This window comes from Atractosteus spatula, chromosome 2 (assembly GCF_055471065.1).
Source record: "Atractosteus spatula isolate fAtrSpa1 chromosome 2, fAtrSpa1.hap1, whole genome shotgun sequence".
Lineage (NCBI taxonomy): Eukaryota > Metazoa > Chordata > Actinopteri > Semionotiformes > Lepisosteidae > Atractosteus > Atractosteus spatula.
This window is the reverse complement of record NC_142707.1, coordinates 73,196,695-73,218,838: the sequence shown is the minus strand read 5'-3', so window position 1 is coordinate 73,218,838 and position 22,144 is coordinate 73,196,695. Positions and strand designations below refer to the sequence as shown.

The following is a 22,144-nucleotide window of genomic DNA, read 5'->3' as shown; positions in this document are numbered from 1 at the left end:
ACACATTGTAGTCACTACAGCATGATACTGTAGGTACAGAAGACAGGTTTGTGCTTTATACAAATTTCTTTTTAACCCACATTTATGCTAAAGTTTTATTTAAGGGAGGTAAAGATAGTTTTTGGTAGTCTTCCAGCTTTTGTGACCTGACCATTGACTTTCTCTGGATTATATTTTTTATATCCAGGGCTTGTATCTGCTACCCTGTGGCTCTCATAGTATTTTCTAGTTCTTTCTTTGGCAAGTCATACATTTACTTAGCAATTTTAAGTTTCTCCCTCCTGCACCACAATGTAAAGTCTTATTTTACTTTATTGTGACACATTTTGTTACAGCACCATCCCCCAAAAGCTTAATTTAGTTAACTTAATTGACAGGCCGCCTTGACTTAGGCCAACCTTGACTCACCCATAACAGGAGCTGTGTAGCTTCAATTGGCCTGAGCAAATGCTCCAAAGAGTGTCCATTGTCTATCCTTAAAGATGAGAGCAACTGTAATTAACCACTTGGTACAGTTGCATACAAGCAAACCATTTTGAATATGCTGAAAAACAATTACTGAAACAACACCAGCCATAACACTGTAGATATTGGAGACAGATGCCAAGATACAAGAAACAGTTAAAGTAAATCTGTTTCAAAAGGAATTATGCACAATTTTCAAAAGTAATGTGAGCCATGTTTCCTCAATTCTGCATGGAAATGTACTATAGGTTAGACCAAGAAACCTTCAAGTGGAATCTTAATATTCAAGAATACCATTCAAGAATACCATTACTCCACAAATTAAGAATGTATTTTAATGTTCTGAATAATTGTCAGAAAGAAGTATACATTACAATAAAAGGCATGAATTTTATATTGAAGGTAAAATTTAAAGGTTTTCTGGAAACAAAGTAATAAGTGTGGACGCTGGATCACATATCCTAAATGTTAATATTTCTTTTGTTGACTTCTGAAACCAGGGGTAAAAGAAGGCATACATAATTGGATTCATTGTAGAGTTAAAATAAACTAGAAAAAGCAGAGAATCCATTACTATAGAATACGAAGAAAAATTAACGTTTCCTACAACCAGACTGGAAAGATAATATGGTATCCAACACAGAAGGTGCACACTAATTATAATGCCTAAAGTTTTGGCTGCTTTTCTTTCAGATCTTTTAGAAATTTTACTATTGCTTCCATCTCTACAGTTCTGTTGCCCAGGGACAGATCTGATGATTTGTGCGTGCCTTTTGGCAACAATAAATATTTTCATATACAGAACTATCATAACAGGGTAAGGCAAAATAAAGCAAATCAGCGTGTCAACTATCACCCAGGCTCCACTCATTTCAAAAAAACAATCTCCACGACAGGTATTTCGGTTTTCAGACCTTTTAAAATTTATACTAAACATGATAGCCACATAACATACAGAGAATGACCAACTTAATATTATACACATGCACATGATATTAAGTGTTATTTTATTGGAATACTGTAATGGGTCACACACAGCAAGATATCGATCAATGCTTATTAACACAATATTACTAAGAGAAACAACAGAAAGTAAAGTTACAACTGCATAGAAAAAAACACAGAATGTGATCCCAAAATACCAACAGGTTTCTATATATCTGATCATTTGCAAAGGCATCACAATCAGCCCAATTAGAAAGTCTGCCACAGCCAGAGAGAGCAGGAGGAGGTTGGTTGGTGTGTGGAGCTGCTTGAAGTGAGAGATAGAAATGATCACCATCAGGTTTCCACACACTGTCAGCATCACCACTGATATAAAGAAAACATACAGGATTACATAAACAACTGTGGATCGAGTTTCTTTTGTGCAAGATGTATTGTCAGATGAAAAACAGTAGTCCTGTATTTTTTGTCCTCCAATTTCATTTAATTCCATTATCTGAGAAAAAAAGAATTAAAAAAACTGCAGCTCAAAAAACTGCTGTTAAATTTCCAGAAAGAAATTCAGATCCACTCTGTCTACTTTATTGAAAAGGGCTATTAATCCTATTTATAGAATGAGATTCAAATTCGCTGCTGTTATCTTTGCTGCACCTTTACTTTATATTGAGTTTCTGGTAGCTCCTCCTGCTGCTGCGCATTAATGGTGTGAAAAGCTCAGAACAGATGAATTCCTTTGAGACCTTCTCAATAGAACTAGTCTGTCTCGTTACCCTTGGTATTATATTTAGCAGTATGTATGCTTGTGTCAACATCACTAGTAAGCGTTCAATGTTTAAAATGAATTGAAGTGTCCCAACATTACTGTTAATCTTCAGCTCTGTGGCTGGACTACCAAGGAAATAAGGAATATTGAAAGTTATTAAATGTATCCACATAAAAGTGTAAAGTCCACTTGCACTATAAAGTCTGGATACTTAAAAAGTAGCCACCAGGTAAAGCTTTTTAGGGATAAAATATTGTGACAGTGCGCTACTACAATGAAATTCTAACTGGTTTAATTTTAAACTCTCGTGAGTACTGTAAATAATTAGAGATTGGGATATTGCCTTTCCACAGAACTTTTATTATGAGCTGTGTCTCCTGATGAGGGTTGTAGCAACCCTGAGCCCATGACAGCTGTATAACTGTAAAGTTAGTGTGCTTGCTCCGGTTGGTCTGCAACCTTGGCACCGTACAAGACTCCCTGTCAAGCACACAATACGGCTTAGATCTCTGATGTCATGACAGTGCTGGCGCCAGTGATCGGTCCCGCATGCACACATGGACACCGCACCTCCCTGTGCTGTTAGAACATGCTCAGGCAGACTTTCACACCATGCGGCTAATTAATCTGCTATTTATTATTTCTTTATTAGTTCCATTTCACTTAAATACTTCCCCCTTCACTCAGGGCTCTGTCATTAGCTGAGCTACTGTGCTTTTGCTACCTCATAGTTTCTTTAGGCCTGTTCTCTTTTTGCACTTGTTTATTAATACTGGAGCATTCTGGCTGCCATCACATCATCCAGGTGGATGCTGCACATTGGTGGTGGTGGAGGGGATCCCCATTACCTGTAAAGTGCTTTGAGTGTAGTGTCCAGAAAAGCGCTATATAAGTGTAAGCAAATCTGATACTTGATTCCCCTACCATTACTATCTACCATTCAGTGAACCTCCTGAGTGCTCATCAGTCATCCCTACATTATTTCCATGAGCAGAAATCTTGAATTTACATAATATCCTGTAATGGTAATTCAAAATGATGAATTATGACTGCATACCTGCTCCATATGAAAAACTGTTGTTCCCAAGGAGTAAAAAAACAAAAAAACAATGACAGAGAAGTAAAAATTATTCTTCTGGACCCCACAGATGTTGAACAACAAATTCCTGGAAACAAGTCAATACAGTTGCAGCCATTCAAAGTGCGCTGTACAAACCCGTACCGTGGGCAAATCACTACGTCATAACGCGTCATACCGCGGTATGTGTTTGGTATGTGCTGGTCTTGGTAGTTTAAAGAAAAAATACACACCAGTATTCCATTTCTTCCTAAATATTTTAAGCATCAAAGTCTTACATGTGGTTATTTTGGAAATGTTTTTACATGCTCCTTGCTCCTTCTGACCATGTTACTGTACGTTTATACAGTATACAGTACTTTGTGAGAAAAGTGATAGTTTTACGCTTTTCTGTGAATATGCTCGATACCGGAGTAAACAAACATACTTTTAGAATTTGATTAATAGGGAATATAATATGGAATCGTGTATCTAAAGAAATTAATAATGATATAATTACACTATATTCTGTGCACAAAGAGTTGATTCAGCGCTTGTCATGTGACCGTATCAGTAGCGTGATGGTTTAAGTGTCTGACTTATAAGTGAGAGGTCGGCTGTTTAAATCCAGCTCTCATCACGAGTTTTCTTTTAACAAACATTTCCTTGAAAAACTAAAATAGCAATATTATGGACACTCTATTGACTTTTTTATATTTCTAAATATCACAACATGTTCGAATCTAAGTCATTTATTAACAACAACGGATAGTTTCAAACTGTTACCGATATCATTATCATCAATATGATAGGTAATCCTGTTTTTTTAACGTCTGTAGCTCAAATCCTGCTTAACTAAAAATTAGACACAAGAATGGTATTATTGGACAATGCTGTGAGGCTAAAGAAATCAATAACGATATTAATTCAAAGATCTAAATATATTTAACGCATACGCCTGACATTAGAGGGTGTGTCTGCTCGCCTGCATGGTGACATCACCGTCTTTCATGTTACACCGTCTGTGTGGTGTGACGCAGTGGTGGCCGGGCACGGTGAGGTGCGCTGGCAGCTGTGTGTTGTGACGCAGTGGTGGCCGGGCACGGTGCGGTGTGCTGGCAGCTGTGTGATGCAGTGGTGGCCGGGCACAGTGTGCTGTGCTGGCAGCTGTGTGGTGTGACGGAGTGGTGGCCGGGCACGGTGAGGTGTGCTGGCAGCTGTGTGGTGTGACGGAGTGGTGGCCTGGTACGGTGAGGTGCGCTGGCAGCTGTGTGGTGTGACGGAGTGGTGGCCTGGTACGGTGAGGTGCGCTGGCAGCTGTGTGGTGTGACGCAGTGGTGGCCTGGCACAGTGCAGTGCGCTAGCAGATGTGTGACGCAGTGGTGGCCGGGCACGGTGAGGTGCGCTGGCACCTGTGTGACGCAGTGGTGGCCTGGCACGGTGCGGTGTGCTGGCAGCTGTGTGGTGTGACGCAGTGGTGGCCTGGTACGGTGCGGTGTGCTGGCAGCTGTGTGTTGTGACGCAGTGGTGGCCTGGCACGGTGTGCGCTGGCAGCTGTGTGATGCAGTGGTGGCCTGGCACGGTGAGGTGCGCTGGCAGCTGTGTGACGCAGTGGTGGCCGGGCACAGTGAGGTGTGCTGGCAGCTGTGTGACGCAGTGGTGGCCGGGCACGGTGAGGTGCGATGGCAGCTGTGTGATGCAGTGGTGGCCGGGCACGGTGAGGTGCTGGAGTAGGAATGTGTGCAGGTGGGTTTGTGGGGGAGTGGGGGTGTGTGTGGATGGGGCTGTGGGGCCTGGCGGGTCCTGGCTGTGGTCTAGCAAAAACTAAACATAAGATACAATCTACAGACATTCACAACATGTAAATGTTTTATGATATGTCTATGTTGTGAATGTCTGTAGATTGTATCTTATTTTTAGTTTTTGTTTTGTTTCACGTTAATTTTATTTTTTTAGGGAGAGTGTCATAGAGAAGACTCCCTTACCCCCATCTTGATTAAAATCGCAAACGTGTGTTTCATAAAATACTTTTATTTTTCACAATATGGCAATGCCAGACAGAATCCACATTCACCGCGGCCAAACTGCCTTGCAAATCAGAACATCAAGGAAGAAAACAATTATTACGCCTGGCTTTTCAACGTAATTGCTTTAACTTGCTAATGTGTTACTGTAACAGTCCGGGTGTGGCAAGCTTCTAATATCTCCTGACTTGGGCGAAAGGTCCCATCCACACACACCCCCACAGCCCCATCCGCACACACCCCACAAACCCACCCGCACCTCACCATGCCCGGCCACCACTGCGTCACACCACACAGCTGCCAGCGCACCTCACCGTGCCCGGCCACCACTGCGTCACACCACACAGCTGCCAGCGCACCTCACCATGCCTGGCCACCACTGCGTCACACCACACAGCTGCCAGCGCACCTCACCGTGCCCGGCCACCACTGTGTCACACCACACAGCTGCCAGCGCACCTCACCATGCCAGGCCATCACTGCGTCACACCACACAGCTGCCAGCACACTGCACCATGCCAGGCCACCACTGCGTCACACCACACAGCTGCCAGCGCACCTCACCATGCCAGGCCACCACTGCGTCACACCACACAGCTGCCAGCACACTGCACCATGCCAGGCCACCACTGCGTCACACCACACAGCTGCCAGCATACTGCACCGTGCCAGGCCACCACTGCGTCACACAGGTGCCAGCGCACCTCACCGTGCCCGGCCACCGCTGCGTCACACCACACAGCTGCCAGCGCACCTCACCGTGCCAGGCCACCACTGCGTCACATAGCTGCAAGTGCACCTCACCGTGCCTGGCCACCACTGCGTCACACCACACAGCCGCCAGCACACTTAACTAATTTTTAGTTAAGCAGGATTTGAGCTACAGACCATAAAAAAACAGGATTAACTTTTTTCACATATCGATGATAATGATATCGGTAACAGTTTGAAACTATCCATTGTTGTTAATAAATGACTTAGATTCGAACATGTTGTGATATTTAGAAATATAAAAAAGTCAATAGAGTGTCCATAATATTGCTATTTTAGTTTTTCAAGGAAATGTTTGTTAAAAGAAAACTCGTGGCGAGAGCTGGATTTGAACAGCCGACCTCTCGCTTATAAGTCAGGCACTTAAACCATCACATGACAAGCGGTAAAACAACTATTTGTGCACATTACATGAATATACTGTACTGTAATTATATTGTTATTAATTTCTTTAGATACGCGATTCCATATTATATTCCCTATTAATCAAATTCTAAAAGTATGCTTGTTTACTCCGGTATCGAGCGTATTCGCAGAAAAGCTTAAAACTATCACTTTTCTCACAAAGTACTATATACTGTAATATGGTCAGAAGGAGCACGTAAAAACGTTTCCAAAATGACCACATGTAAGACTTTGATGCTTAAAATGTTTAGGGAGAAATAAAATACTGGTGTGTATTTTTTTCTTTAAAATATCAAGACCAGCAATATACAGTACAGTTTACATACAGTAATATGTTTATGTTGCTAAATTAATATCTTTTATGAGCATGTGAAAGGCATACTTTGTATGATTGGAAATGAATGTGTGATCAGATCAATGAAATGCTGTGGTGTTACTTTTTGTCAATGAAAAAATAAAGTGTTTTCGTTTACAAAGACGGTTACAAAGAATGTGGACCAGGGTAATACTTTGAGTTTACAGCTTATCCAAGGTTATTCATTATTAATACTATTAGTAATATCTTCGGTAAAGACTTTGATGGAGACAGCTCAAACGCTGTACAAGAGAGGTTGAGCTTTATTAGCTCCACCTGGCGGTAATTCCGGATACTATTATCTTACTTGCGGTATTATGCAGTATTATACGGTATTATGCGATTACCCGTGTTATACCGCGACACGTGCACCGCGGTATAACCTGCTTGTTTTGAATGGCTGCATCTGTATATTCTAATCAACAATGAACAGCCATCAAGGATTTCTTATTGATTAATAAAAAAAATCCATACACTTATAAAGCACTTTTCTGAACACTCAACTCAAACTGCTTTACAGGTAATGGGGACTCCACTCCACCACCACTAGTGTGCAGCCCCACCTGGATGATGCAACAGCAGCCAGAGTGCACCAGAACACTCCCCACACACCAGCTCTCAGTGGGGAGGAGAGCAGAGTGAGGAAGCCAGTTCATAAACGGGGATTATTAGGAGACCATAAGTGGTAAAAGCCAATGGGAAACTTGGCCAGGACACTGGAGTAACACCCCTACTCTTTTTGAGAAACAACCAGGGATTTTTAATGATCGCTGTTTTACATTTCTCATCTGAAGGACAGCACCTTTTTACAGTGTAGTGTCCCTGTCACTATACTGGGGCATTAGGATTCACACAGACCGCATGGTGAGTGCCTCTCTACTGGCCCCACTAACACCAATACCAGCAGCAACATTGGTTTTTCCCAGGAGGTCTCCCCTCAAGGTACTGACCAGGCTCACACCTGCAGAGCTTCAGTGGGCTGCCAGTTGTGAGTTGCAGGGTGATATACATATAGTTGGTGGCCATATATATACGTATACACAGTAAATACAGTATGATATGGTTTTAAAGCCACTACAGTACAGTATGTGTGAAATGTAATAATCAACATTTAAAATAGAATTACTTCCTGATTTCTTGTTGCTGATATTTGCATTAAGACAAAATATAGATTACTGTGGCGCCCTCGGGGGACAGCTTAGCACTAAAAGAATGCGCCACAGTGCAGGCTGGGAATCGCTGCTAGCTGACCCTGGTCATGTGAACAGTTGTGTAGAGAGACAGTAAGCATGGATTTAAATAGTTGTGTTGTTGTTGTTTTGCTCTGTTTCTCCAAGACCTGTATCCACCCTAACCTTGCGTGCCTGTTCCCATTGCTGCCCTCGTGTATTCAACCCTTAGTTCAAGAATTTTTATGGTCTCTGTTGCTCTTGTTGGCGGATGGAGGTCCTAATAAGGTGTTGCCTGTGCATCCAAATAGGAGCACAGTCCTGTTTATTTCCCACATTATTTTAATGAGGATGTAAACCTGAAAGAAGCACATCATATTCACAACAAGCACTTGTTTTTAATTAGTAAAAGTCTAAACACTATACAACTATAATTGGAAAGATTGCCCCAAGGGGCTCAGCATCGACCGGGTTTCAAACCAGGTGTTTTCTGACTACAGCCCAAATGGTTCCACACATCATGTTAAGCATTCACTGCATTCACTGCGCCACCTGGTGGTTTTACAAAAGTAGTCCAGTCCTTCAACAGAATAATTTTTTAAAAGGGGCAGTGTGGTGCAGTGCAGAGTGCTAGGGGTTTGCGTGGCACGAACTGCTGCATTGTCCAGCATGCATTCTGAATGGCTGGATCTGTACGGCTTACATAGCTTACATAGGTTTTTTCTGTGGTCCCATTTTGCTGCTCTGGGGAGTAACACCATCTCTTTTAACCTCAACCCTTGTCAATCGCTCTTAACCAGTCTCTTCACCTCAAAGATTGTCCATTGATACTCCTTAATGTAAGCCCCAAACACATTTAAAATTGACACAGCTGACAACAGTCTTTTCTAATGACAGAACTGAAAATAGATTGATTTTTGTAACAAATGCCACGTGATTAATTTCACATTACATTATTAATGGACAAGTCTGTTAATAAGAGTATATGGTTGCCAAGGGTGCCAAAATGTTCTGGTTGTTGTGTCTATGATGGTAATCATTAATTAACGTGACTCCAAGTCACCTTCGCCACACAGAAGCTGTGACGGTGGTATAGTATACCTGCGGAATATTATTTAACAAACCACAGGATGATACTAGACTCATCTAGTTAATTTGGTTGCAAGTTGCTTATTCCATTGAAAGTCGCCACCTCAATTTTCATTCATTCATAAATTCCAACATTTTAATTAATTTCCTGCATTGACAAGGTAAAGAAACAAAAAAAAGTTTTCTTTCTGTTTTGAACAAAAACTATAAAGGGAATCGATACATAATCCTTATCCATCTCCTCTCCCAAAATGGAACAATGTTCTCCTAGACCAGATGTACCTTTTAATGTCTTGAATTATCTTTGAAACTACACGCAGTATAGACCTGGTTTGGGTCTTGAATTAAAGAGAACCCCTGTCTGAACCTTCAGATTTGTATGTTTTTTCTCACATTTTAGACAGAAATATCCAGAACAAAAACCTACTACCTTGGGTAAAAAGTGATCGAACAAGTATAAAAAACCTGCATGATTATTTTTATGAAGACAGGACATGAACTGGTTTTCTCACCCTTCCAAAAAATTAAATGTAATAGTATTTAAATACTGCCAGCCCTAGAGAGGCTTCTGATAATGTTTACAGTTTAAAGAAGTGTTTTACACTTTTTTTTCAACTTTTCTAGTATTTATAGGGTTAAATAGGTTTAGTAAAACAAAATAAAAAACTATGCACACATTCTAAAGAAAGGATACATATTTGAACGTACAGTATATGGGAGCTTCACCAGCCATCTTTGTTGCAGAATGTTTTGTTTTTATAAACTTGTGAATTTTCTCATGGTAAGGTAAAATGTTCTTTATGTATTTTAGCAAAATTTAGCTTTTCTGCTTGTATCTGGCTGGAGAACCAATAAATCACAGACATACTGTACTTTGGTGCTTCTCTAAACTGAAACGCGAGATGACTATAACTATGACAAAAGGTTCATTTGCTTTATGCTGATGTATCTAGTTATGAAACACAGTTCTGAAAAGCTCAGATTGCCTTGTGTTTTGTGATGTTACGTTGTGATTTTGCTGGTAAAAATATATATTATTCAACCATTGTGCAGTTTCTGTCTCAAGTGCTATTGTCAGTATTACACTATTAATTTGTTTGTTTATTAAAAAATTGTTTCACTGCAGTGAAAACAAACTTAATTTTTTTGTTTAGAGGATATTGGAAGTCAGTTTTATGTGCAATATTTTGAATGATTAAAAAATTGTTTTGGTAATAAAATGTTTAGTATTAAAACCAAATACACAAGCTTAGACTGATATGCCTAGCTAGGGGTGGACAAAGTCATCCCAATGGACTCAGAATCAACAGTTAAACACAATAACACTTAATGATGAGAACAAGAAGCACCTTTAACATATGTTAAAACATCTGGAACCATAAAAAATATCAAACAGCCATTTCATTGAAGCTGATACGCTGGCTACATTCAGGATATCAGCTTAAAAACTTGAATGGGTAGTTTTTTGCAAACATCCAGGTAGCTAGTTACTGTATTTTGTGATGCTGAGTGTTCCAAGTGTGCATCAGAGTCCATAAGAGAGCATTTTCTAGGCTGTCTCTATTGGGTTTTGCTGGCTACTTCACTAAGACAGGGTTCTTAACCAGGGGTTCAGGAAGGGAACCTAAGGGTGTGGGAGTCACATATAATATTAACAGAGAATGCCTAACCATTATACAAATATTTCTCTTTATATTTTTATAATTTGCAATTAGTTATTGTTTAACTTAATGGCATAGAATTTATTTAATAAATGTTGCCATTATTATTTTTAATAAAACTTGAAATGATCATTTAAACCATTGCACCCTAAGTTTAAAAATGTTGGTAATGTCGATGAAGAATTTCAACGAATCTTGGTCTCACATTCATCACTGATCATCATGACATACAGAGGCCTCAATGCTTCTTATGAGGGAACATTTTTTGCAATGCCAACATTAAACCACCTGGGAATGAATCAGACAGTCTTGAGGTATTCTTACAGAAAAAGGCTCCAGGGAGGCACCAGAAATTTTGCCGAAACTTAGATTTGCTTCAGTGCAAAAACTAGAAACATCTTACAAGGTCATTTGTCATGCCTTGTGCCATGGAAATGGTTGAGCTGGAATGTGCTACAGAAAAGTGAAAGAAGATTGAGGAAGTAATTTTATCATTCATTCTCAAATTGTCAATGTCTTTAAATATTCTGAAACAGGTTATACAAGAGAATACCAATGTGTCACATAGTAGTCAGCTGTTCATTTTTTATTTGGTATATGGAAACTGGTACCATAAAGAAGAATTTATCATTTTTTGTGAGCCGTTTCAAACAACCATGGAGGCTTCAGATATTCTTTAAAAAGTAAAAAGTCAAGGTTTAATTGTAAGGAATGTCTCAGCATAAGATACACCAATGGAGCACCTTCTATAATGGGAAAGAACACTAGATTTCCTCCCTGCTGAAGAGAGAAGAAAGTCATCGAGACTCACTGTTTCCTACATTGGGGTGCTCTGGCTTCTACATTGCTTCCAGAAACTCTAAAATATGTCCTGTCAATAGCTGTACAAGTAGTCAGCTTTATTCATGCCAGGGCCCTAAGCATCGACCCATTACTGAATTCTGTACTGTTATCATGTAATAAATATTTGAATTTACATATCATGCATTAAACATGAATGCTCTTGGGGGTGTGGTGTCTGGTGTTGCCTCCAGGCTGTCTGAAGGCTGGTTGGGCATATTGTTATGGGCAACCCTGCTGTCTTAAGTTCTAGGAAGCTCCAGGCAAAGGGCTCTTGGCATGGTTCAGTTAACATGGCTGGGCTGGAGTCCAATGCAGCTATGGGGCATAGCACAGTGCTCTCAGTCCCCAGACCTGTGGGCATAATTGATATCCCATTCAAGTTGAGGCCACTGGGGAACTGCCAAGACTAGAAGAGGAACTCTCAGTGTGGGCAGCTTGGACACAAAGCAACCGGCCAGTGTCTAGGAAATGCACTGGATGGGGCTGCTGCCAATGTTCTCATAGTCCTTGATAAGTGTCACGCCCGACATCCCTCCCTAGAGGGTGCTCCACTGCTCCCATTATTGTCCTTGTGATTAAGCTTCCCAGGTGTACCTCCTTAGCTTTATTATTTAAAGACTAGCTTCTCCAGTCCTCGGCGCTCATCATTAGGGTAAAGATGTCGCGAGGCCAGCCTAGCACCAGGAAACCCTACAGTATATCCATCTCCTGAGGGCATAGGCCTCATCCCCAACACCTCCCGCTTCCTGAGGCCGGGGTCTGGAGGATCTCGCCCCATCCCCCTTGGACCTCCATGTTTTGCCTGTCTGTGTGTTCCCCTCTCCCGGGGATTTTAACCTTGTCACGTCCCAGGATGGATTCCTTGTTGATGGACTTTCGGACTGTGCCCTGACCTGCCTTTGGACCCGTTTGGATTTGGATGCCGTTCTGTCTTCCCCGTTCACTGTCTCACGGATTGTCACTATTATTTTGTGCACTATTAAACCACTGTGTGTTCCCTTTTACCACGCCTCCTGTTTTCTCCAGCTCTTACCGTATCGCATAGGGTCTACTACAAGATCTAACACGGATTTCAGTCCGTGTCCATGACAATAAGGAGGCTGTGGAAGTCTTTGATAGCTTGATGGTGGCAGTGGAAAGATGCTTTGGCAGATGGGAAGTCCTCACAGTTGCCTGGTAATGCCTGGGACAAAGACTGCAACAAAAACATCACCTGAGCTGTTTTGCTACAGACGCTGCTTGCTTGTGAAGGGACCTTACCCTGGAAGTCACAGACTTTTAAATGTTGCTGGCACTGTAGAAGCTGGGACCACTCATGGTATGATGCCAGAAAAAGCTGACAGAATGGCATTAACAGGGTTCTTGGAAACATATAATAAAATGGACAAGCCAACACTCATTTCTCTGCAATGTTCCACTAAACAACTTTGAGAAGCATTTTTAAAGTAGTTTATTCAGAACATTTTGTATGCAGAAACATAAGGAAGCAGGAGAAATTAATTAGTGACATAAAAAAGATGCTGATTTTGTCTGTGACTCATGATGTATTTCAAACATGATGAAACTATAAATTTGTATTTTCTCCCCAGATTTTTAAAAAGTGCTTTTAAATACATATGAACTGTACTTCTAAAAGGGATAGATTATTGCACTTGAGGCTTATAATGACTAAGTATTAACAGCACCAATATGTTTACAAGTTCTCTTGGAACAAGTTGATCAAAGATGATGCAGTGTTAAAAATTCTGAGTGTTACAATCAATTTCACAGTCTTCTGAAACCAGGGATAAAAGAGAGCATAAATAATAGGATTCAGACTAGAGTTAAAATATACCAACCATGTCAGAAAATTATTAACTATAGAAGAAAAAGATAAATTCATATCTGCATAAATAAAACCACATATATAATATGGCATTAAACACATCAGAAAGATAAAAACTACCATTCCTAATGTCTTTGCAGCTTTTCGTTCAGATTTCATAGAAATCCTACCCTTTCGTTCATGAGAAAAAGGCAATTGCTCCTTGAATGAACTAATGACTTTTGCATGACTTCTAGCTACTATAAAAACTTTTCCATAAAGTAATAACATTACAAAACATGGTAACATAAATATAATTATATCAGCCATACTCCACATATCATTGATAAAAAACAAACACTCTCCAAGACAAGTATGTTTTTCTGCACTGCTGATATTCCCATTAAAATAAAGGAGTGCCAAGCTGTAAAGGACTGATAGAAACCATACATGCAATATAGCTATTCGTGTTAGATTAGCTGTTATTTTTATAGAATAAAGTAAAGGGTCACACACAGCAAGATACCGGTCAATAGCTATACATGCAATATTATAAACTGAAACAGAAGCTACAATACAACCAATTGTTTTATAAAGTATACAGAACTTTTCCCCAAAATACCAACATGTTTCTATTAAAAGAATTAAACAGAAAGGCATCACAGTTAGTCCTACTAGAAAGTCTGCCACAGCCAGAGAGAGCACAAGGAAGTTAGTTGGTGTGTGGAGCTGCTTGAAGTGAGAGATAGAGATGATCACAATCACGTTTCCACACACTGTCAGCATCACCACTGCCACTGCAGAAATATACATCACCACATACACAGCTGGAGATCGCACTTCCTTAGTACAGGATGAGTTGTATGTCTGAAAACAATACTGCATTGCTTCAAATTCGTTTTTCCATGAAGCTGTAAATCAATTGTGTTCACTAAAGGTCCACATGTAAAATATCAGAATTTAAATAAGTTTGTAAGTCATGAATAGGGCATGCTTACAGATTCAACTGGTATAAATCAGAATAATGTTTAAACATTGAATTATAAACCATGAATAAGTTAAATATCTGCACTCAAAACATCAAAATCTAAACATGGTTAAGAATTTTTGGGAATACGACGAGAACAAATTAAATTGACACAAATTAGAATAACGTTAACAACCTTGCCTTCAACTCAGTGTCTACAAATCTTTTGATGTGGTGTGATGTTTATATCAATAGTTCCTGGCCCCTCCTGGGTGTTGATGACTCTTCAGTGCTCATAATGACATCTGTTGATCTGGGTTTTTGTGAGGAGCCTAGAGAGCATCCCATATCCTTAGACTGAACAGGGAATAAACAGAAAAACAATGGGAACTTAAAGACGTTTTAGCAAATTCAAATAAAATAAAAGTGAACAAAAGTCTTTAAACTGGGGGGACGAAAGTTAATTAAATCAATTAATTAAAGGCAGATACAGTAAGCAAAATCCTAAGAAAAGAGCATGTACAGCTCATGCTGTTGGGGTTAATGTGAAAGTAGTCTGCCAGGACTGTTGGTAGGACAGTTGCCTCTGCCACCTCCTGGATGCTTGTAGGCATGCAGTGTTGCTTGTGAGGGATCCACCTTTCTTCCAATTAGCGATAAACCTTTACTACTGGTCTATTTTACCAATAAAGTGTTACAAAATGAACAAATCAAAGGTCAACAGGTGGAAGGAGCACAACTACACTTCCTCACGTTCCCATGAGCAAACCCAGGATTCCTAGCTCGAAGCAGAGACATGAGAAAACACATTCGACATTTGACATCAGATGGATATTTGTGGATATTATGACTTTCGGGTAGTTAGTTGACGTAGGAAGGTGAGGAGACTGTTATTTTAGGTCTGTTGGGCCGTTAGATTAAACTGTTCTTCTTGCTTCATGAGGAAGCTACATCCCCCTTTTTATTTACAGGGGGCATGCTACAGTAGTCACGGAGAGGTGGGAAAAGCAGGGCGAAGAAGAGAAGCAGAGGGAGATGAGGCTCTTGAATGATTCCAGGTAGGAAGAGAGCGAACAGGGGTCTCACATTCCTTTTGTGGGGGGTGTGACACCGCGGATATACCCTCGCACCCTTCGCTACGGCTGGTACCACTAGAGGGCCTGGAAGGCAACAAAACAGCCCTGTGCTCACCAGTGACTGCCCAGAACCAGAACCTCGCCTATGCAGCACTGCTGAAGAGCTTAGTAATCAGAACCCCTTAAAGACAGAATTCTTCATTTACTTTGCTATCGAGCTTAACAGCTCCATTTAACTGTATAGAATATAATCCATCTAAGTGATTCTACACCGACTTTCCACCTCCTTATCAGGAGAGTTAATTTAATATTCAGTGACACCATGGGCCAATTACCCATGCACTGTTACATCGTGGCGCCCAACGTAGGGCTCTGTGTGGAGAAATGGCCAGGGCTGATTCTGCTTAAGGAAGCAGTACGAGCACTCACTTTCGCCGTCTCTGCTGAACAAGAGGCTAATGGGCTCCGTCGTCAAACTCAAGACACCCAACAAGTCCAGCTGGTGATTTTCCAGGAGGCAGCCTCGGTCCAAACCTGCTACCTACCGAACCAGGTCACAGTGACCCAAGACCTTTGTTGTCAGATAGCAGAGAAGATTTTATTTATCTTTTCTCCCTGCTCCTCCTCATCTTTTTTGAGAGGACAGCTGAATGCCTTAACTGGGACTCTGCTATCTGGGTGAGCATCATTGCTCCTTTTCTCTATGGGGAAGCTCAAAAGGCATACTACAACCTTGACAGCTCTTCTGCCACAGATTATAACCTGCTCAAAGCTGAGATCCTCACCTATGAAGGGGTTACAACACGGGTCCAGGCACGGTATTCCAGGTGTTGTGCTACAGTCCCAACATCTCCGCTCACTCTCAAATGTTCAATCTAATCTACTGTACTTGGCAAAGAAATGGTTGGAGCTAGACACTTTGATGCCCAATCAAATAGTAGAAAGAATAGTCCCCTACACTCATCTATGACAATTGCCCCCTAACCTGTATCAAAATGTTGAACAATCCAATCGTCAAAATGTAGATGACTTCATGGCAACCTTGGAGAGGTCTGGCAGCCACTGACATCGCAGGGAATTCCCAGGGGGCTGCTTCTTCCTCATCCTCTCCTCTGTGTCGAGGACTCCAAAGTGAGGAGACCAAGCAGAATCTCGGAACGGGCGCAGGGTCAGTTCCCATCTAATCTCAAGGATGGCCATACAGATGCAGCCATTCAAAGTGCGCGGCACAGACACCGCGGTACAGATACCGCAGGTATGATGACACGGGATACCGCGGTGCGTGATTGGTTGACCGACAGGGGCACTCGTGGTCCGTTGGTCTGTCGTAGAAAGACTTACTGTAAACGTCTTTACTGTGCCTGTTGTAGATATTGAATTTTACCACTGAAGGGAAATCTTAGTAGCTGAGCATAAAAAGAATAGGAGCATACTGTAACGCGTGTGAAGGCCATAAACGATATTAATTTTGGAACGTAAACATACAGTATATAGCTGGTCTTGGTACTTTAAAGAAAAAAATACACACCGGTATTCCATTTCTCCCTAAACATTGTAAGCTTCGAAGTCTTTAACTAACGTGATACCGGAGTCAACAAGCATACTTTTAGAATTTGATTAAAAGGGAATATAATATGGAATCGCGTATCTAAAGAATTTAATAACGGTATGATTATATCCGTGTACTGCGGCAGGGCTGTGTAGGGCTGTTTCGCCTGCCTGATCATGCGAGCTCTCTTGTAGCCTACTGGTCTAGGTGCGTGACTACCAACTGGCAGGTTGTGTGTTCGAATCCAGCTGGTGCTGAACTTTTCTTTTAACAAACATTTCTTCGAAAAAATAGGTAAGCGATATTATGGACAATCAGTTGACTTTTATATTTCAAAATATCGCAACATGATCGATATTTGCGATATTTTGAACATATCTTCCCTTCTGACAGCGGTTCCTGCTTCTATTGTGTGTGTGTGTGCAACAGTAAATTTTTATAGAGAAATGGAGGCTGGACAGTATGCGTTACAATATAAACATTTATATTGATTTAAATCGTGTTCTGATTTAAATCGCAAACGCGTGTTTAATTATGTGTTTTTAATCATAATCAGGCTAATGCATTTCTACATTTTCTGTATGAACCAGCTTAGAGGTTCATACAGAAAGACAGCTTGTGTTTAAATTGAGTGTAAGGTAATTTATGCTTCTAAAGTCATGGTCAGTATTATTGTACTGTGCTGTACTGTGTCACATTATTTTATAGCGTTTTTATTGCGTTATTAAATCCGGTGGCGCTGTGTTAGTTTCCTGACTCACATTATTTAAACTACCACATTGATCATTCATCTCTAAATAAACTTTATTTTATATAGCGTTTTAAGCGATTAGGTAATTAGATTGCTCATAAACCTAATCGCTTTTTCTACATAAACACAGCGTGATTGCTCTCTGAAAATGCTTTTCCTTTATTTTTAAAGTAGGCTCAGATTTCAACTATAGATCGTATTATTATAAACTTTCTTGGAAAAATGTCTTTTATGTAAACCATGTTTGCTATTAATTCATTTAGGGCTAAAATACGTTCATTGTCTTCCAATCGAGTCGAGTTGACATTGGAAGCCTGCCACACCCGGACTGTTAAACCAACGCATTAGCACGTCAAAGCCCATTGAGCCAGTATTGGCTTTAGTATCCCCCCCTTCTCCCCTCAATTCAATTCAATTCAAGGTGTTTTATTTGCATGACAGATGGGTACAAGTAGTGTTGGGTATGTATATTGTAACGCTTACGGCAGACAGGCACTGTGTAAGAGCCGGCGCACCAGAGCAGCGCACCGAGGGAGCGTCTGCATTTCTAACTTAGTTTTTAAAATTAGTCAAGCAAATATGAAGCATCTCCTTTTACTTAGTGCCTGAGCATAAAAAGAATAGGAGCATACTGCAACGCGTGTGAAGGCCATAAACAATATTAATTTTGGAACATAAACATACAGTATATGGCTGGTCTTGGTACTTTAAAGAAAAAAATACACACCAGTATTCCATTTCTCCCTAAACATTTTAAGCATCGAAGTCTTTAACTAACACGATACCGGAGTCAACAAGCATACTTTTAGAATTTGATTAAAAGGGAATATAATATGGAATCGCGTATCTCAAGAAATTAATAACGATATAATTATATTCATGTTGCAAAAGAACTGCAACGGACATAAAAACTCCCTTGCTTTTAACAGAGCGTTCCATAATTTCTAACTACGAAAATGCCAGGTGAAAGGATTTGTAAACATATTTTGTTAAAGCAAGTCAGTTTTTTCCACAACACATAAAAGACATTTTTCCAAGAAAGTTTAGCCTTTGTCACTAATGAAACCACTAAATAAAGACATAAATATAGAAATCTTAAGATTTGTTCTATTTAATGTTGGTAGCAGGATGAACTGTCAGAGTGTATATTTTGTCGCAGAGTTGCTGCAAGATGTTAACAGTGAAAAAGGTATTTAGAAATGAGTTATTTCAAGATGAAAATTTTCAGAATAATTGCAAATCTAGCAGGATAGAGAAAGCACAGAAAACTGGCAGTTAGATTGATCAGATTAGTATGAAAAGTCATTTAGCAAAGGGAATTAGAAGAGTGACAAACTAGTATACTTTAGATCTTTTTTTCTGAACCAGGGACAATCTGATCATGTTTCCCTATAACAATAATAAAAAACTTTATTTGATATATCACCATTAAAGGTGGCATCTCAAAGCAATACAGTAGATGTAAAAACAGATAAAAGGACCACAGATTACAAAGTAAATGCATATAAGAAAGACAAGCAGTTAGAGGTGCTACCAAAATTAGAAAATGAAGCAGATACAGACACTAAGTCTACTGAAAAGAAAGGTTCTGAGGTTAGATTTAAACTGGCCTTGGTGTGTGTGTGTTTGTGTCTGTCTGTCCTGTGATGGACTGGCGCTATGTCCAGGGTGTATTCTGCCTTGTGTCCGTCGCTTACTGGGATAGGCTCCAAATCCTCTGTACTGGATAAAGAGATTAGAAATGGATGGAAGTAAAGGCACTGTGTGGATGGAACTATACACAGTGTTAGAAACCCACTATGAAATGGCAGCATCTCACTGAGAATAAAACATTTTATAGTGCTGGCTTAAGGAAACAGCCTTTCCACCTCTCTTGCACATCAGTATCCATACCTAGTTATTTAAACAAATTGCCTCTAATTATAAACATCTTAATATGCTGGCTCTGTGGATCCGCATCAGCTATGTTTGCCTATTCCTTCAATTCATGTGCATCCAACACACAGTTCAACGCTAGCAACTACACAAAATCTAAAATATGAGCTCTACTTGCCACTTACAGTACCAACAGTACCAGCTAACTTTAGTAGTGACATTTTCATGGATCTTTTTAACAATAAAATTTACAACATCAGACTTCAGACACAATTAAACAGGCCTCAAAAAAGTCTGGTACAAACATTTTCAGCATGGAATAAACCGTTACTTTAATGGTATAAACCTTAAATGGATTCATATTCTCGATAAGATTTGGTGCTCAGTAACATGACTTAGAAAATGACAGAAGACGTACGTATCATGCTTATCCTTCTATTTTTCATAATCGTAAACTCCTTAAGGCAGTTACATTTTCTCTGTTCTGACCTGGAGTTACAGAGAAATTTAAATTCTAATAAGAGATTTGTAATGAGGAAAGTCATACCAATCACTCATACAGTACCAGGATTTGCAATTACAATACAAATACTTTCTTTCTGTATGTGTTTATTTTGCAGTTTGAGTCTATGGCATTCCTTTGGGGGTCTATACTCCAAGGCATGACTTTTTTATGTATAAACATCAGTATTTACTGCTATTAATTACTGTACGATTTATAGTTGAAATCTGAGCCTAGATATAAAGTTAGATATAAAGTTAAAATCTCGACAAAGCAATGTAGGAAATACAGAGAAAATAAATCCTTTCTGACATCTAAAATCAGTTTCGATCAAGGTCTCTAAAACGAACAAGAAAAATAGGATTTTCGGAGGGCAATTACGCTGTGTTTATATAGAATAAGTGATTTATGAGCAATCTAATTTCTTGTTCGTTTAAAACAGTGAAATGTCAGCTGCAAAAGATCGCACCAGAAACAGCACTCTCTCTGCCTGTCATAGACGTTCAGGAAAGGCTGAATGAAGTCATGTCAAGTACAATAATTCGGTGATCAATAATACCAGTTGTAGGACAGTATATAAGGAGGATAAGGATTTTGAAGTTGACTCGAAATCTGATAGGTAACCAGTGCAAGGACTTGAAAACAGGTGTAATGCATCCCTGATAGGATTCTTGCTGTCATATTCTGAACATATTGAAGATTGCTCAGTGTGGATTTAATTTCCCCAGTGAACAGGATGTGCATTTATTAATTCTAGAAAAAAAGCCTTTCTTGATTTCTCTAGTTCTTAGTTTCTCTAGTTCCCTTTAAAATAAACTATTATTCCACAATGCAGAGTATTACATGGCCAGTATTTACACATGATATTTGTGATTTAAAGAAATTAACACAAGCAGCTTTTGGAGATTTAAGTGTTGGCTGAGTTATTGCAGGATAAAAGACTAGAGATGTTGGCAAGAAGAAGATAATTTGGGGAAAGCTGAGGAATACACTTATAACAAGAACACTTCCTAATGGGGTTAGGCATACTTTTGATGAAGATGATGAAGTTAACAGACTATATGTTTACATAGATACTGAAATAAGGATTGTATTTTAGATTATGTGTAGTTGCTGGTATTGAACTGTGTGTTGGATGCACATGAATTGAAGGAATGGGCAAACATAGCTGATGCGGATCCACAGAGCCAGCATATTAAGATGTTTATAATTAGAGGCAATTTGTTTAAATAACTAGGTATGGATACTGATGTGCAAGAGAGGTGGAAAGGCTGTTTCCTTAAGCCAGCACTATAAAATATTTTATTCTCAGTGAGATGCTGCCATTTCATAGTGGGTTTCTAACACTGTGTATAGTTCCATCCACACAGTGCCTTTACTTCCATTTCTAATCTCTTTATCCAGTACAGAGGATTTGGAGCCTATCCCAGTAAGCAACGGACACAAGGCAGAATACACCCTGGACATAGCGCCAGTCCATCACAGGACAGACAGACACAAACACACACACACCAGGGCCAGTTTTCCCATAAACCAATTAACTTACCAGTATGTTTTGGAGTGCGAGAGGGAGTCATATCACACATATGGAGAAAAACCATGTAACCCAGAGAGAACATGTAAACCCCACACACACAGGATGGCAGGAACTGAACCTACAGATGCAGCCATTCAAAATGCGCGGGCGATACCGCATTATTTTGCGGTACGCTGTACACAGTCTACCGCAAGCTACCGGTGAATACCGCGAGTTACCGTAAATTCTCCTATAATACGACAAGCAAAATAATAGTATCCGGAATTTCCGCAAGGTGGAGCTAATAAAGCTCAACCTCTCATGTTTGAGCTGTGGCCATCAAAGTCTTTAACGAAGATATTACTAATAGTATTAATAATGAATGACCTTGGACAAGCTGTAAGTGTAAACTCAAAGTATTGCCCTGGTCAACATTCTTTTTTTCATTGACCGTCTTTGTAAAAGTAACACCACAGCATTTCGCAATCACGCATTTGTTTCCAATCATGCAAAGTACAGTGATTCACCATGCCTTTCACATGCTCATAAAAGAGATT

The 22,144-nt window shown here is 40.0% G+C and overlaps 2 protein-coding genes across 2 annotated transcripts; both read right to left on the bottom strand.

Annotated features, from left to right (window-relative positions):
• Window positions 1-874: 874 nt before the first annotated feature.
• LOC148840214 (trace amine-associated receptor 13c-like) lies at window positions 875-1,903 on the bottom strand. The gene has a single exon (XM_088907428.1). It carries the CDS (start codon window positions 1,901-1,903, stop codon window positions 875-877), a length of 1,029 nt encoding a protein of 342 aa, XP_088763554.1.
• An 11,337-nt stretch (window positions 1,904-13,240) lies between these two features.
• LOC148840213 (trace amine-associated receptor 13c-like) lies at window positions 13,241-14,248 on the bottom strand. Its single transcript, XM_088909146.1, has one exon. It carries the CDS (start codon window positions 14,234-14,236, stop codon window positions 13,241-13,243), a length of 996 nt encoding a protein of 331 aa, XP_088765272.1. The 5' UTR covers window positions 14,237-14,248.
• Window positions 14,249-22,144: the final 7,896 nt, after the last annotated feature.